The sequence below is a fragment of the Cynoglossus semilaevis genome, chromosome Z (genome assembly GCF_000523025.1).
Source record: "Cynoglossus semilaevis isolate Cse_v1.0 chromosome Z, Cse_v1.0, whole genome shotgun sequence".
Classification (NCBI taxonomy): Eukaryota; Metazoa; Chordata; class Actinopteri; order Pleuronectiformes; family Cynoglossidae; genus Cynoglossus; species Cynoglossus semilaevis.
In genome coordinates, this window is record NC_024328.1 from 10,712,488 (window position 1) to 10,729,850 (window position 17,363).

Sequence of the window (17,363 nt, forward strand, 5' to 3'; positions counted from 1 at the left end):
CAATTTCCCGTCTGTCTATTGATCCAACTTTTATTCTCTTTAATAGAGGAGATAGATAAGAGAGCTGATGATGTCACCTCTGTGAACGAAATTAATGTTGTAACCTTAAAAAAAAACAACACACACATTCACCTACTATAATTAGCAGCTGCCCTAAAATTACGGCAAAAAAAAATCAATATGTTATTTGAGCAAATTTATAGGCTTTTAATTACTTCATAATTATTTCTTTTTTAAAAAAAACTTGGCAATCAATCGACAGACAACGTACTGACATAGTACTGAGAAAGTCAATTCAGGAGTGTTTAGTCTTACAGCAAGAAGGTCACTGGTTCACTTCCCAGTATGTGTGGGCAACAATAACACGCAGTGTCAGGTTAATTGGACAGCCAATAGTGTGAATATTTGTATTATGTCTACCTGTGACCCTGGGATGGACGGATAAAAGTACTCCTGGATATGACTGCAATACTTGTTCGAGACAACTGCACCAGTGACTAAAATTCTCCTTCTTACTGTGTTGTGATAGAACAGCAGGAGAGCTTTCGACTAAAGCAGCAGGAGAACCTCGAACTCCTGTTGCTCCAGTTCATTTTTAAACAGTTGAAGCAGTTAAAAACAGAGACAAAGTATTTTGTCTTCCACAGGTCATTAAGTACTTGATTGTTCACAGGACTATTTTTAACTCTCTACTTTTTTAGGTTTACCTATTTTTGTCAGTACCATTGCAGAGGAGGAAGGTTCCTACATTAATTCCAAAGATTTAGTTTTGAGGTTGTTTATTAAAATCACGTTTTCTTCTTCTCTCTGCTGCCCCCTTCAGGGGTGGTCACAATGATCTGCCTTCATCTCAAACTTTCTCCAGCGTCTCATACTTTCTCCTATTTTTACACTGTCAATCTCCAAGAACTATTTCACATCTGTACATCTTTTTCTGTACATTGTCTTTTCCTTTTGTCCTTGGAAATCCTCTGTCCAACATCTCCACCGTCCTCACTACATGCCCAGTCCATCATCCTCAACTTCCTGATCCTGGTCCTGGTCACTGCAGGTGAAAAGCTCTGGACTTTTGTCTTCCACCTCTTGCCTGTCTCGTTCTCTCTGCTTCCTAACACGCCAACGTCCACTTTGACACTTCAACTGACAGACATCCATCACTAACCAGTACCCCGTTGGTCAACAGCACCAGAGGCAGTCTTTGTTGATTTGCCTGATCCAGTATGGCAGTCATTTTTCTGATACCTGCTTTTTTCACACTGATTACACTTCATGCAATATCCCCATCACATATCCAGACCAAGAATCAGCACCACAGCACTCCCAGTTGCTGGGTTACGAAATACTCCCACTAACATGAACCTTTAGAGGAATATTTATTATATTATATTATATTATATTATATTATATTATATTATATTATATTATATTATATTATATTATATTATATTATATTATATTATATTATATTATATTATATTATATTATATTATATTATATTATATTATATTATATTATATTATATTATATTATATTATATTATATTATATTTACCTTTAGCAGACTTTTAGCAGAGTTAGCAGACTGATGCAACAGCAGTAGCAGAGCATCGCTCAGAGTGTATACGACAGACAGAATAATTCTGTAGGTGAAGTATCACACACAGTGTCAGAAACATCTGTTCAATCTGTGTTGTGCTCCAGTGGACAGTGTGCCAAGATCCCTGGGCACAGGGCTCTAAAAATATAACACTGACAAGTCTGTCACACTTGATAAAGGAGGAAACAATAGGAATCCTGCCGAAAACTGAAGAGCGATAGAAAACGGAATGGAGTGGAAGATAAGTTCGTGCACTCCAGACACACAAAACATTTTTTTTTGTACACCACCTCAGGTGAAAAAAAAATCTTTCTTGGCACAAACTGTGTCCTCACAGGGGGGAGGAGACACTTGCAGCAGCCCATGACGAGACTGAGGAGCCCAGTCATCGTTGAAGGAATAGAGTTCACTGGGATGTGAGAATTACAGACCTGGGACGCTGGGCACAGTTCAAACACAAACCATGGCCTCGGCCAACTTCTTGGTATTTGTCATTTTGTCCTTAAAGTTATAAATATAACTAATTAGTCTTGAGTGTGTCTGGTCAGCAGGGAGCGGCGGCCCTCCCTCCACACCCATCACCTCATGCCCACATGCCCTTCGCATGTGACCGACGTGATAGAGTTATATAAGGCCGTTGATTTCACCTTGTCTCGCCACACTTAGCTCTGGTCAGACCGTCCTTCAAGGGATTCTCCAGTCTTAAGCTGAATTCACTGTTGAGTTTCATTGATTGGCTGATTGGCAGCAATTTTTTAAATACTTTCCATATTTGAACCAAATCATGAGTGATCAGACCCCGACGGAGCTGCAGTGTGGGGCGTATGACCGAGGTGTTCCCTGGAAGCTTTTTAGAAAATGGTGGCCGTCCAGTCGGAATTCCAGTCACGACGTTGGCCTGCCACCTTCCCTGGAGGCAGGAGACGCTTGGTGGTTGAGTTTAGCAGCTGCCACGTGGCCTGGGTTTGTACCCGCTCCTCTGTTTGTGCCCTACATGTCCAGGCTATCTCAGCAACCCGGTCAGAAGATCAGTAAGGAGACGTGCAAGTGGACGGTGAGTCTGGATGTGGCTCACTTCTCGCCTACTGAGATTTTCCTCAGCGTCAAAGATGGATTCCTGGTAGTGGAAGGTACAGGACATTGATTTACAGCTTTGTTAATTAAACTCATGCACATGGGACACCGGTATTATAAAAACACAGAGGGAGTCAACTGCTAAAAACTGAACTCTGGTGAAGTTGAAAGAAAAAAAAAATGTAAACAATGTGCTTAGGGAAATAAAAATTACACTTTTATGGCAGAAATTATTTGGGTGGATTCTCTGTGCTGTGCTGTATTTGACTTGATTACTGTGTTTTCTCTCCCTCCCTCACTCTCTCTCTCTCTCTCTCATAAACGGTAATACACCCCCAGGGAAACACGAAGAGAGACAAGACGAGCACGGGTTTATTGCCAGGTCTTTTACCAGGAAATACAGGTAATCACTGGTATTAACCTGAGCAGTTTAAACTGTTTCCAGCAGCCGAAGTAACTGGTTTTCAGGTGATGGTTTTTTGAGGAGCCCATGTCTTTCTGCATACTGTGCTAAGAAAATACACATTAGAAGTGTTTGCAGAATTAGTTTTTGTTCTCTGTAGTGAAACCACAAAATGTGACTCTGCCACTTTCAGGCTCGCTGGTGAAATAGTTACAGCAGAAATCACAGCCACACTTTCTGCTGATGGAATCCTGACTGTGGAAGCGCCGGTTCCAGAAGAGTCGGTTCCGACTGTCACTGTCATTCCCATCAAGGTAGATAAGAAGATTCATTACATTAATCACAAATAACATTTCTGTATCTTTATCTGACAGGAGGATATGAGGTTGTTTAAAAAAAAAAACCAAAATAAACCTAGTCGTTCTCTCTCACAATTTCTATTCGGCAAGTTTTAAAATGAAGCTAAACATTTTGATGATGATATAAGAGGTATGGTATGGAATAGTATGGTTTTATATGGTATGGTATGATATGGTACGGTTTCGTATGGTATGGTAGTGTTTTGTATGGTATGGTATGGCATGGTATGGTATGGTACTGTTTTGTATGGTATGGTATGGTAATGTTTTATATGCTATGGTATGATACTATTCTGTACGGTATGGTATGGAATGGTACGGTTTTATATGGTATGGTATAATATGCAATAGTAGGGTTTTATATGGTATGGTATGGTATGATACGATTTTGTATGGTAGGGTATGGTATGCAATGGTATGGTACTGTTTTGTATGGTATGGAATAGTAGGGTTTTATATGGTATGGTACTAATGAAATTATACTAATGCCTAAAAAGTACATCTACATATTTGTCCACGAACAGGTGGAGATGGAGGGAACTGACAAAACAACATGTGAACAAATACACAAGGAAGAAACCCTGCCCGAATTAGACCCAGATATCACCTCAGCACCACAGGTTCCAGAGTGTACAGAGGATGATGTGGTAGAGTCAACAGCAGTCGAAACTGATCAGGACCAACCTGGCAACATCACTGCTGCTCCTGAGCAGCCAGAAGAGAAGACAGGGCCTGAAGAGAAGGAAGAGAAAGAGGAGAAGGAGGGCGAGGGGGAGGACAAGGCTCAGATTGATCCAAAGCCATTTGAAGACCCCCTACCTTCAGAGCCAGCAGATGACAGCGATAAAGAGAGTCATCAAGAGTCCTCTGAGCAGCACAAAGACCTGGAAAGCCAGGGGAGCCCCAACACAGACCCGCCCGAACAGGCAGAGCATGGAGAGTCATCTCAGAGTGAAGAGATCAAGGTTGAAGGAGTCTCCGGTGAGGCTGCTAAGGAGATCCCACCAGAGGAGCAGGAGCTGGTCAAAAGTCCAGAGAGTGAGGTCTCCAGCCAGGAGCAGGAGGCGTCCGACATCAAGGATGAACACACAGAGTAAACAGATGACGAGGTCTGGCTGAGATGCTGCACTCATTGCCTACTGACATCAACAACTTGCACAGCTTGGCTTGGCTTTAGGTCTATTAAAAGCATTTTCTCTATTAAACTGATATAAACTACCCCTGTCTTTGGAGCTCCAGTAAAGCACGTTCAAAAACACTTATTGGTCTTGTTATTTTAATTTGATTAACTCCCTATAAAACATGCTGGTGTTTTTATTTTGAGCTGTCACTAATTAAAAAAAAAAAAAAAACCCAATCAAGATTAATTGCTGGAACAGATGTTTGTGTTCGACACCTGTTTTTATTTTCTGACTAATCTGAATGATGAAATTAATCTGGAAAACAAATGCTCAGTAAAATATGAAAAAGTAAATCTCAACTTTATAGTCCAGGGGTGTCAAACATACGGCCCGAGGGCAAACACTGGCCCACTTAGTGTTTCAATACGGTTCACTTGGAAAAATTAAAAGAATACATAAACACTTCATATTCAGGAAATGTTTTGAAAAATTATATTTGATTAAATATGAAAATGTATATAATGTAGCATGAAAACAAAGGGGATAAAAAACTTTACCTGACTTCTTATTTATAGGTGACATCTAGTGGCTCATAGAACAAGTTTATTTCAAAATGTCAGTGAAGTTGCTGTCCCTCACGATCTATTTGACAGTTGTGTCAGTCTCACTGTCAGCCATAGACTGGCTGACTGCCTTGTTAAGCTGGTCTAACACCAGCCAGACCTCTGGCCTGAAGTCGAGCTTCCACAATCACAAACTGGGAGTTGAGTTGTTATTTTAAGTTCGAGGTTCTTTGTTGAAACAAAAACATTTTCTTGCAGCGTGTGTAAATAACAGCATGTGTATTATCAATGTATTACAGCAGCAATAAGTAGAGGGCAGTGGAATTATCAGATACGCAGTGCAGGTAGTTTTCGGTACAATATGTTAATGTTTTAATCTGATTCATTTTAGAAATCAATCAACAGGATTAACGCATTAATAATGACAGCTTCAGTGTATTTAACATGGGACTCTACAAGTGAACATCACGTTCACTGTTCAACTGAGTGCAAAACGTAAAGAGATTAATTACTGCGCGGCTCCAGCTAAGTGATTTTGACATTCACCAGGCTGCTGTGCTTCAGTCATTCATACTGTACATGGGAAAACTGGCAAGGTTCCAATTCTTCATCCCTGTCAGCACAAGTATGAACACTGCTGAGAACTTAAAGCAACACTTAATCATCACAACCACAGTTGGGACATTGTTGGGTTGTTACTCTGTCCAATTATAGAATACTGAAGCAACCATAAAAGAGTTTGAAGTGAACCAAACTGACAACAGACAAGAAGAAGTGACAATGTTATGCAGGTATTCTGGGTTTTACATAGTACTAGTAGAATAGTCAACAACTTAAGCCAGTCATGCTGCAGGAGTAAAGCTGTTAGCACCTGGGCTAACAGGACCTCCCATTAAGGATATTCCTGGGCAATTTTGTTTGGATTTTTAAACAGCAGTTTCCCATCAGAGTAATGGTGATGGCAGCTGTTAACGCGCAACTCCACTTTGAGACAGTTCAAGTAACAGCCTAAAATAGCCATAAAATCAAATTCAGTCTCTACACAAACGATGGACTTGCTCTCTCCAAGAAGCTGCAATGAAATGCCATTTTGGCTGCAATACCATTGTTGAACAAAGGGGGGAGGGTTGTTTCATAGAACTATAGAAATAATAGTAGTTTAGGACACACGTCCCAAGAGTCATTTTATAGCCTGTTGAAGCTTCCAAAGTCAAAGTATGTTTCTACGGTTCTTTTTGTTGTTGTTGTTGTTGTTCAAAATAAATACCAAAAATATTCCAATAAAGACATCACGTATGTAAAATACAACTAAACTAAACAACGTTGTCCACCTACACACAGAATCTCTGGAACCTTCCAGAGTGTGTGCAGTACAGCAGCACTAAACACCCCAACAACAAAGCAACAGTTCTTGGATTCCTGTTGTGTACCCAGCTCTGAATACAAGGTGTTGAAACACAAACAGATTTTGTGGCTGATTTTTATTATTATAATTATTACTGCTTTATGCAATACAAAGACATCAAGAAAAAAGAGAACAGAATACAGACAATTTTCAATAGTCTACCACAACAATCATGCTATCATTCTTCAAACTGTTCAAAAAAAAAAAAAAAAACATATTGTAAAACTTGGAGGTTTGGTTTATTAATCAATATAAATTTAAGTGTACGTACGACAGACTCTTAAAGACACAATTCACTCCACTGATCACCAATTTGGGTTTTTGTAGTTAATTGAGTTGACAATAATTAGCTAAGATTCTCTGTTCAGGTGAAAGTTTATGATCTTCTGCATCTTGGAAATATTGAGTTACTGATACTTCTTTGTGAATATTTGTATTTGTATAAGGCATATTTATAAGGCAAAAAAAGTGATTAATTGAAAATTTTGTTACTAATCTAGTAGGTGAAACTGTAAATGTTTTATAATGGCTTCTCCCTCATTGAGTGTTCCTTTAGCCCCCTCATGCTAGCTTAAGCCAGTATCTTCGCTTATGATTTATGTTAATACACAGCAGAACACGTCTCATCACTGAGGGCTGGAACCCATGTCCTACCAGGAGTGTTATGGAGGCTGGATGTTCCCATGGTCTTCATATTTCCAAGTACATGTTTGATAAAACTCTCCTGACCTTTTTTTTTAAGCTGTGTATGTGAGCAGGTGTTCAGGTGTGAATTAACCAATCAGAAGAGTTCTTGATCAGTTAGGTTTTCTAAAAGTGTTAATAAAATGGTTCGTCAGTGAATTAAGAAATAAAATCTCAAATACATTTTCAGGGACCATTCGAACTGACCCCAAAACTGAAAAGTTTAAGAAAACTGTTAAAAGTCCGATATTGTTAAAAAAAAAAAAGCGACAAGAGAGAAGAGTGAAAAATCTGTTAAAAGAGCAGAGAAGAAAAAAGAAGTCATGCCAAGAAGAACATTTGACCTTGAATATCTCATATTATACAATATGTTACACAATGTAAAGACGAGGTTTCAAGAACATGAATACAAAGACAATAACTTGGACGAGGACATTAGACCATGGGGGCTTCTTGGAGTATGGGGGCCTCCACCTCCGGCATTTCTCCAGTCTGGGAGCCGTCATTACTGAAGAGGTGATATGGGGGGGTCTGTCGGGCTTCAATGATGAGGACACCCTCGGGGGACAGGGAGGCAAAGACTGACAGAGGGTCCACATCTATGGGGATCCTTAATCACAAGGAGCAGATGATGTGTAATTAAGAGTTGGTGAATTTTTTGATGAGGATTTTATAGAAATACAGCTGCACTGTACAAGACAGAGTTTAGGTTTTAATGAGTTTTCATTTCACCAGCGCATCTTAAGCTTTAAATGCTATTTCAACCCCCAGTTTAATCCGTTCTAAGCAGCATAACAAAAAACCATACTATTTATATCTATACTATTAATTTTTCCTCCTATTGAAACATCAAAAACATAGATATAAACAAATATACTGATAAATATGAATAAATATATAAATATATATAGAAATATATTGATATAAAAATGGGTAGCACAACAGTGTCAGGGGCCACTAAGCTTAGGAGAAGGACTAAATATATATATAAGTTTGTGACAAACTCGGCAGGCAGCATCTTATTTCTGTGATGAACAGTAGTTCTGTATCTGTACATACTCGTGTAAACTTGGCATTTTAAACATTGTGTAAAAAAAAAACATAATTGCGACGGGCAATGATGATGAAAAATATTCCAAAAAAATCTGCCTACATTCATTGCCAACCACAAAATATTTCTAAGAATGTCTGGGAAAAGCAGGGCAACTACACAGCTTTTGGTGTTTTAACCAATATTCTCTGACTTCAGGACACAAAGGAAGGAAGGAAAGAAAGGACCAAACTTGACTTCAATTAATGGGAGTGTCTGTCTGCAGACGGCTCATACTTTTTTTCTTCTCCATCCCTGTGTACTCTCCTAATCTGCTGCTCTTATCTGTCATAAAGGCAACACCTAATTGGGCATCAGGGATTTTCTCTGAATCTTTTTTTGACATTTTCTCCTGCTAGAAATATTACAGTTCTCCGCAGATGAGTGCGATAATTGGTACCTATAACTTTCAGGGAAAAACAACAGCAGTGGGGGTGGGGGGAGGATAAACAGAACGGGAAGTTAAACACTAAACTATTTACCTTTTGGTAAACCTGGGATTTGATGACGTCAGATTATTATAGAGATCTAAGACTTGTGTCGTCTACGACATTGGAAATGCCTTGCAGATACCACACATGACATCATTCATTTAAAGGAAACCAACACTAGTTTAGTACCACCAGAGCCAAGGTCTTCAATATGCTGTCAGCAACCTATCAGGAGCCAGATATAATGGGATGTGAGATGAGCAATTTTTAGCCATTATGGATATGTTTATAAATATATATAGACACACATATTGTATATATACCCTAGCTTTAATCCTCAAAATCTTGCTCAGAGAGAACAAGATGACACAATGAGAGAGAAAAAGGGAGGTGGGGGGATGGACTACCTTCATCTGACAGTGTGGCCAAATATGGGTACGATAGTTTGTCTGTGTGAGAGTTAATATAAACATCAGACTCTGGGTCTGCACTCCATTTAATTAGAGCGGACTCTAGACTCTAGACAGCTTCCCAGTCCACTGAGAAATACCAGCTGAACAGGGCAGCAGACAGGTCACCCAGGAAAACAGAGTAGGGGTCAGGTCAGGTGACCACCTTTGGTCTAACAACAAGTAAAGTCGAACTCTGACCTGAATCTTATACAACACATCCAGAACTATGAGTTAATCTTTCACCTAAATTTGATCTTAAACTATTTTATTGCTATTGATTTTATGTAATGGTGTCAAGACAATAATGTAAAATATGGCAAACTACGTCAATACAAATGTCCTACTCACTCCCCAGCCCTGACTCAACAAAGACACAAGTGTCAGGATCCAACGCCGCGCCTCCTGACAGTCAGATCACTCAGCCGCCCCGTTACATCTGACCCACTGGCAGAAAACGGATCTGTTCAGCTCAGGGAGTTTTATTTACTCCCCGCGAGCTGGTGTTTTATCTTACGCATTGATTCTGTTTGACTGCCAGAACACTGCCAATAGGTTTGGCCCAGCAGAGACCGTGAGGTAAAAAAACAGAAAAGTGAGGCCGGACAGGGTATGTGTGTGTGTTTCCATGGAGAGTGTGCAACATACTGTATATAATGTTTAAACTACTTCCCAAACCCAAACACAATAGCCAGTCGGTCCGGTTAAAAAATGGCTGCCAAAAGTGTTATAATAATAAATAAGAGTGATTTACTTTTAAAACCACAAGGAAGGTTAGCACTAACAGCTACTTTGATTTGACCCTGTGTCTTCCTGTAAATTGGAAAACTAGAGTAGCGGTTAGCATGCCAGCCTCAGAAGCAGAAAGCAGAGAGACCTGAGTTCAATTCTCAGAGGGACCGCATGCTTGGGGCCCATTACAGCAGATCAGCTGTTAACAAGAAACTAACAAATATGGGCTAAATAAAGTTGTAATTATTATTATTATTATAACAAGAAGATAAACTGCAGTACGTCAACATTTATTGCACATTATATGGCAATGTTTTTACTCAACCTAAAAAGAAAGAACCAGCTAAAACAAAGACAGTGGAAATGGTCCAAGCTCATGGTGCAACACGGCTAACAAATCACAAGAAATTACTTTGAAATACTCCCCACATGAGTAGGCAAGTGCGCATTCCCTTGAAGGTTATTCTTGGAAAATTTCAAAACCATATTGCTGTATGTTGCAATGACTGTAAACAAATATTTGCATAAAGGAGACATTCTTGTCAACATGTTTTTCACAGAAATAAAAATTAGATAGATTTTTCTCTCAAGGGACACTTAGAGCACACTGTAGAATCGTATCTCCTAACATCTCTCTTGTTCCAAAATAATTTTAGTTTAATTTTTTTTTTTGTATTTTAAAAACATATTCTTATGCATTTAGTATAAGAATATATATACCATATATAATCTAGTATACTGTGTTGCTTCTTTTAATGCTCCGTAGCAGCTGTCAACCCCTGTAGGGGTCAATACAGTATTACTAATCCTGGTAAATATTTTAGTTGATCAACAGCCCAAGTTAGAACAACAATAAACTGTCCTGCCGGAGGCGAGTGACATCAGAAACAATCTTTGACTCGTGTACAACAACATGAGAGGATAATAAATAACAGACTTTCCACTGCCTCAGGTCAGGGTTCAGCAAGTAGACATACTCCCAGACCTCGATGCTAATCGGACTCGCATAACAGTCTTCATGTTGTATCTGTTCTAGATCAAAAACTACTGCCATTGGGGATGGAAACATTAACTGCACTGCACTCAATGAGATATGTGTGTTTCTTGTTTCCTCTACTCAAGGAGTAGAATTTAACTGCACTTTAGGCGGAGGTCTCAAAAAGTTCCCACTGTGAGTATTTATAGGATTAGTAAGGATAAAGTGAGCCCAACAAATGGATCAAGAGTGTACTGGTACTGATGTTCAAGAACAAGTGCATTGTGCCTTTGTGAATTTAGGGAAGGCATACAATAGGACGCCTAGGGATTAACTGTAGTACAGTATGAGATAGCGAGGAGCGACAGAGAAGAATGTGAGGGTGGTGCAAGATTTGTACAAGACCAGTGAGACAGTAGTTAGATTTTGACTTGTCCTTATTTGCTGATCCATCAGTCAGTCGCACACAGTGTCCAATCGTTTTCTGCTTCAAAATACTAAGAATACTATTTTTGGTCTCTTTTTTAAAAAAACTGTCATTTACAAAACTGATGTATGTTGAAAAAGAACTTTAACTTTAAATTATGCCCATAAACTATTTTTTTCTAGGCCAATATCAATTTATTTTAATCAAAACCCACAACAACAACAACCCTGGAATCACAGTAATGTTTCCACATTAAAAAAAGCTAATAAAAAAATCCTCCACGGTAAAGTTAATGGTTTGGCTGTAGCTATATTGACAGATGCTTATGAAAACAGTACCGGACCTTTGTTTAACTGTTTAATATTCTCTGGGCCTGAGATGCTAAAAATATTGGACTAGGGAAAGGAATTATAATAAGTATAATCACTGCAGCACTGATTTGTGTAATTATGCAGTGCCTTAATAATTTCTGGTGGTACTTTGTTTACTCCCTAGTTCTCTCTTTGATTAAATATTTAATGCATGCAAAGCAAATTATAATTATAGATTTTAACCAACGCTGTATCTGAAGCATATTTTATGTCCGGTTTAACAAATCAGGTAAGAATTACTGGGTAAAACATTGATAGATAGAACATGTTAATTACAATATAATAGTGCCAACGACATTTTTATGAACCTTATTTCCATATATTTTTTATTATATATATATTAAAAATTATATATATATTTATATATGTATATAATATATATATATACATATATAAATAGAATATATTTTCTATACTATCAACAGACCAGAACCACCCATGTCATGTTTACTGTCTATGATTAAACTTAAAAAAAAAGTACTCTTTGTACTACCCCACTATTGATTTTTGTATATGTATATTGTATATGCATGTCATTTATATTGATATAATAGTATTTAAAGCTTAGTTTTAGTACTCAAAGACATGCATAAAGGATAAAATGCTAAAATGCTTAGCCTTTTCTATGCCATCTTTGGGGGAAACGCGGGGAAACGCAAGCAAATACCAAATGGGCCGTAGTTTGTTGTAGTTACTGTAGTTTGTTTAATTCCTTTATTTATTTATTTATTTTTAAACAAATACTGTAGTTTTTGATGACATGACTTATACTCACTGTATCTTTTTTGTGAAATTCTTTGTCACTATTCCTCCCTCTTCCTGCTTCTCCTCGTGCTTCCCTGTTTGGAGAAAAAAACAGAACAGAGTGAGGTTCAGGGTTGTGTAACATTAGTGCAACAAGGTCATGAATCATAAAATAAATGTCTTATTAACTAGAACTCTAAACTGGTCACGCTGTTAACTAGCAATCCCATCCAGTCCACGGTCACTGTTACTCAAACTCTGCAGTGTTTTCGTGCTGACATCAACAGGGTGGGCCGCAGTACACACCACTGACACATGCTGTTCTTCTGATGTTGGGAGGAACAACTCGGCCTGGAAAGTGTCCAGCCGCTGCTCGATCTGTCCAGCGCTAGCAGCTGCTAGCATGCTGGAGAACTGCTAAATGTCACAGCCACTCTCGGCCCCACCTTTCGGGCCCGGGTTTGGCTGGACCACACGTTATAATATACCCCCAGAGGGACCGATCAGTCAACTGACAGTGCTGGTCTCGGCCCGTTTGAGTTTCCAGAGCGAGTTGAGCTAAGATCCACGATGAAGTCATGAGATTGTTATTCAAACGTCATCATGACTTCAGACGGCAAACTGGATCTCTGGATCACATCTCTCAGATATTTCATCAGATATGGAGCATGTCTATGAAGATTCTCAGTCATCCAGGTCATGGTCAAGTTTAAAAGCTCTGTTAGGCAATTGGATGTGAATTTTCTAAAAGAAGACTGAAGAAGCCTCTTGGACGAGAGGTGAAATGTCTTCTTTTTGAAAATTTACATCCAGTTGCCTAACAGAACTTTCAAACATCAGTTATGAAGGTTTGGTTACAAAGTGCTCCAATGTCAGGTCTCTTACGCACAGAGAATGAGTTCCAGAGGATGTGTCATAGGTAAAGTTATAAATGAGCTTCTCTCGAAATGTATCCCTATCTGTAGGTAAAGAAAAGAAGCTTATTTTTCTGAAAATGTTCACGCTCTTAATCTGTTTCTTTCTGATCGGTGCCAGAACTGAGATCAAATTATCAGTTATGTTGTCTCATTTTGGAGTTTGGGGAATAGCAGAGATAAAAATTAGCATTCGTTGTTTGAAGATTAGTTGCCTTAGCTTTTCAAATGATTTAGCCCAATTTCGCTATCTGGGTTGTTTGTGATGTCACCACTGTTGTTTACTTATAAGACACAATGCTGTAAAAAGTTTCATAAGAGTGTCAAACACCACATTAACAAATGTTATGTTATATCCTGGAATTAAAAATAATCAGAAGAACACAAAATATATAATGGTATACTTTACCATTAGTATTTCAGGAACAAAGTGACAAGAAAGAGTTATATTAATTTAAAGGGTAACATTTGTGTCATTTAAGTCACTGCTACTGTTGTAAACAATTATTTTAATTCAATTCAATTCAATTTTAATTTCTGAATTGATCTAAATTAGTGGTACTTAATCTATGGTATGCTACTATTGTTGGCTTCGGGCGCTTCCCATTGGTGCGATTTTTGTAACTTTTTCTTGTGTCGTTTCTGTGAAATTGATCTCGCACTGAATAACTACGGTAAAACAGAGAACATTAATATGTCATAAGGTTCCAACACTGCTCCCCCTGGAGGAGCAGTTACCACAGTTATTTTAACTGTAGATGTTTAACCCTTAAAGTTAAACCGTCTTCATTAAACCCACCATGACCCTTTGTCTCCCACCAGTCCCCCATCCCCCTCCCCACAGCTGGCTCATATCCCAGTCACCGTCACACGTTCAGAGTAAAAGGTCGAGTCACTGTAGCCAGGCAGCACCAAGATGGCGCTGAGCGAATGACCCAAATGTACTAACATACCAGAGGTGGGGTTATAAAAAGCTCAGTGTGGGCTGGGCCGCTGTCCTCTCTGTCTTCCACCCCCCAGTGTTACCCTGGAATTGTTATTCCTCTGTGAGCGCGTGGAGGAATGTGAAGTAAGGAAGCTGCTCCTCTTTATTATTGTCTTAATAAGTGACTGACATCATTGTGACACTGATATACTGCACAAATATGCAGCACAGGTCACTTAGGTCAAAGCGAGGCCCAACTTCCAGAATATTCTCTGTGGGGTTTGAAGGCAGTACATGGTGTAAACAGAGACTGTTGTCACGAAGCCTGTCTTATTTCTAAATCAAGCTTCAGTGAAGTGGGTGGAGGAGGAGGAAGAGGAGGAGGTGGGAATAGACCTCCAGGAATTTGAAACAGGTGTTTAAGCTTGAGGATCTGCCTGCCAACGTTCTACTCCCAGTCCCTGAAGTCTGTCCAGCTTTTCCATGTCAAGACTCGCGATTAGTCAAACGGTCCCATCAATCTGCTGTTTTAGTGAGAGACAGGATTTTGTTCCTGGTCACTGCAGATTAAGATTAAGATTAAGAGTCTTTGAAAAAATTAAGGTTCTACATTGGTGACATAAAAGTATATGGATGAATTGTTTTGTCCACAATGTCCGTTCATTTGACTTATTTAGACATATTGCTTAAAAATGCACGTAACACAAAATCATTGATAAAATAAAACCAAAGATTAATCTTAACATTAGGTGGAGACAAACAGTAAAAATGTACTGCCTTAAACATAAACTTGGTTTTGTAATGTGACACATATATAGTGTGGCACAGGTTCATATGTTAAATTTATATTCATAATTTAATTAAAAACATTTTATTTTTTCAATTTGTCTGGATTTGACCGAAAAGTTCAAGACCCCGAGCAGTACATCCAATGGCCACCAGGCGTAGTTGTGGACCCTCTGTTGAAGACCACAGTACTATAAGGTATAAATCACTACTCCATAGTAATTTCACAAACATTTTAACTAGATGAGAAATAATTTTGTAGCCCAAAAGTGAATTTATTTCAGTATATGTCAGGCTGCGTTTTGAAATGATAGAGATGATAAAATCGGAATTGCTGAAAACAATTAAAAGTATTGTAAAACAATTAACAACCGCAAAAGTTTCAGTTGAGTCCTAGCACAAACTAATGACGCTGGCTTACCCCTAGCGTAAAATGGGCATTATGTTCCTAATATATATTCTCCCTCTTAGCTGTCACTTGTGAACGTGACTTAGCAAAACCTGTTGCTAACAACACAGGAAAAAAAGTCATTGTCCACCATTACTGTCATTGGTGTGGAACCCCAGGGTTCAACTCCTGGGCAAGATCGAATCTAGAGAGGTTGGTACCTTCCAGTGGACTAACCACCTGCAGGAAGGTTCAGGGGGGTTGGTACGGTGCAGTGTGATTTGGGTGGTGGTCGTGGAGACTGCTGCCCCCGCGACCCGGTAACGGATAAGCGGATAAGCGGATGAAAATGGGTGGATGGCTGGATGGATAGACTTAAATAAGTTTAACCATGATTAAGAGAAGGGTAAGTCAAAAAGATTTGGCCCTCAGCTCCTTTAAGTTCCAGGCCCCTGGATGGACAATGTAGCTAGGTCAAAACATGTTCCAAAGCAGCAATTATTGTACTATTATTCTGTCTTAGAACTTTCTAGAACTTCGGCCCGGGTATATATAGATGTGCTGTAATGTAGTAGATATTCCTCCCACCGTGGAATGATATTAGCCCTAAAAAGTGACAAAAAACTCGGACCTTTTGTGATTTTATTACACTAAAAGGTTAACGGTTTTATTTGTTTGACGTTTACGAAGACAACGTCCATGTCTGACCTTGGTGTCGCCACTTGCCCCGGCTCTAAAAGCACTATGGACGGCAGGAGCAGCTGCTTTTGAAAGTGCTCTAAAAATAAAACTGAACTATTTCTCATATCATTGTGAGCTGATGTCCTTCCAGTCATTTATCAACGGCCATCACAGCTGTCATAAGTCAAGTTTCCCTTCGTGTCCCCGGAGGACCACGGAGGACCGTCTCACCTGACACTTCCACGAAGCCTTCCCTTGTCTTCACGTGGAGCTCCTCTGGTTTGAAGCTGTGGACGTTGACACAAACCTTCCAGGGTTCGCTGCTGGTGGTGGAGATGGTGGTGGGGGAGCTCCTGGAGCTGGGCTCACCGTACCTGCCGCTGTACATCGCCGGGCCTCCGGTGGAATGGCGCTGGGGGAAACCTGAACGCAAAGAACCGCTGAAGGGCGACGAACCGAGGCGTGAGCTGAGCCGGCCCGGTCTAGCCCAACCTGGCCAGTCCATGCCTAGCTCATCGGGGAACGAAGGCATCCCGAAGTCTTCGTCGATAAACCGGGTCGCCAGCTGATCCCGGAACGGTGACTGATCCCTGAAGGGCGACTCTCCAAACGGGTCCCTGGGAAACCTCTGTCGGTTCCCCATGGTGTAGTAATCTCCCTCGGCCATGTCCTTCAAACTTCAACCGAACTTTTACTTTTCTTTAAATAATAAAAAACAAAGAAATAAAATCCCCCTTTTTAACACCTAAAAATCCTCTTCGTCTGTGTTGGCAAACTTTATGTCTTGTAGATTTTGCGCATCACCGTTACACAATCACCGACGAGCCGGCAGTAAACTCTACTGTCAACACAAGAAAGTTTTTAACTTTAAAGTCCACTGACATGAGACCCTCTGGTTCCGGGTTTTATACTGGGACCTCTACCCAAATGTGAGTTTGAGCAGTGTCGGGAAAGTGCTGGGAGGATCTGTGGAGGCGTGTACCGTACGAATGTGTCCGTCATACAAGTGAAAATAACTTTCCACCACAGGAGCGATCCTAGCCTGGTTGGGGCCCTGGGTTAAGTGTGCCCCGACCCTCCCATTTCCTACCTATTCTGAAAAAATATTGATTTATTTTGAATGTATCTACTTTTATTTGACGTTATAAGAGCAGGTTATAAAAATATATGAATAAAACAATTCTACATAAATGAGCACAAAAATACATACAATAGTAATTTACAATTTAATACAGATAATACAA

The 17,363-nt window shown here is 39.6% G+C and overlaps 2 protein-coding genes across 2 annotated transcripts; one reads left to right on the forward strand and one right to left on the reverse strand.

Annotated features, from left to right (window-relative positions):
- Positions 1-1,562: 1,562 nt before the first annotated feature.
- Positions 1,563-6,734, forward strand: LOC103397861 (heat shock protein 67B1). The gene is made up of 4 exons (XM_008336264.3): positions 1,563-2,726; positions 3,010-3,073; positions 3,267-3,387; positions 3,957-6,734. Exons 1-4 carry the CDS (start codon positions 2,381-2,383, stop codon positions 4,527-4,529), a joined length of 1,104 nt encoding a protein of 367 aa, XP_008334486.1. The 5' UTR covers positions 1,563-2,380; the 3' UTR covers positions 4,530-6,734.
- Positions 6,735-6,852: 118 nt separating this feature from the next.
- hspb8 (heat shock protein b8) lies at positions 6,853-17,095 on the reverse strand. Its single transcript, XM_008336263.2, has 3 exons — positions 16,351-17,095; positions 12,457-12,520; positions 6,853-7,815 (listed from the first exon to the last, which is right to left on the reverse strand). Exons 1-3 carry the CDS (start codon positions 16,784-16,786, stop codon positions 7,641-7,643), a joined length of 675 nt encoding a protein of 224 aa, XP_008334485.1. The 5' UTR covers positions 16,787-17,095; the 3' UTR covers positions 6,853-7,640.
- Positions 17,096-17,363: the final 268 nt, after the last annotated feature.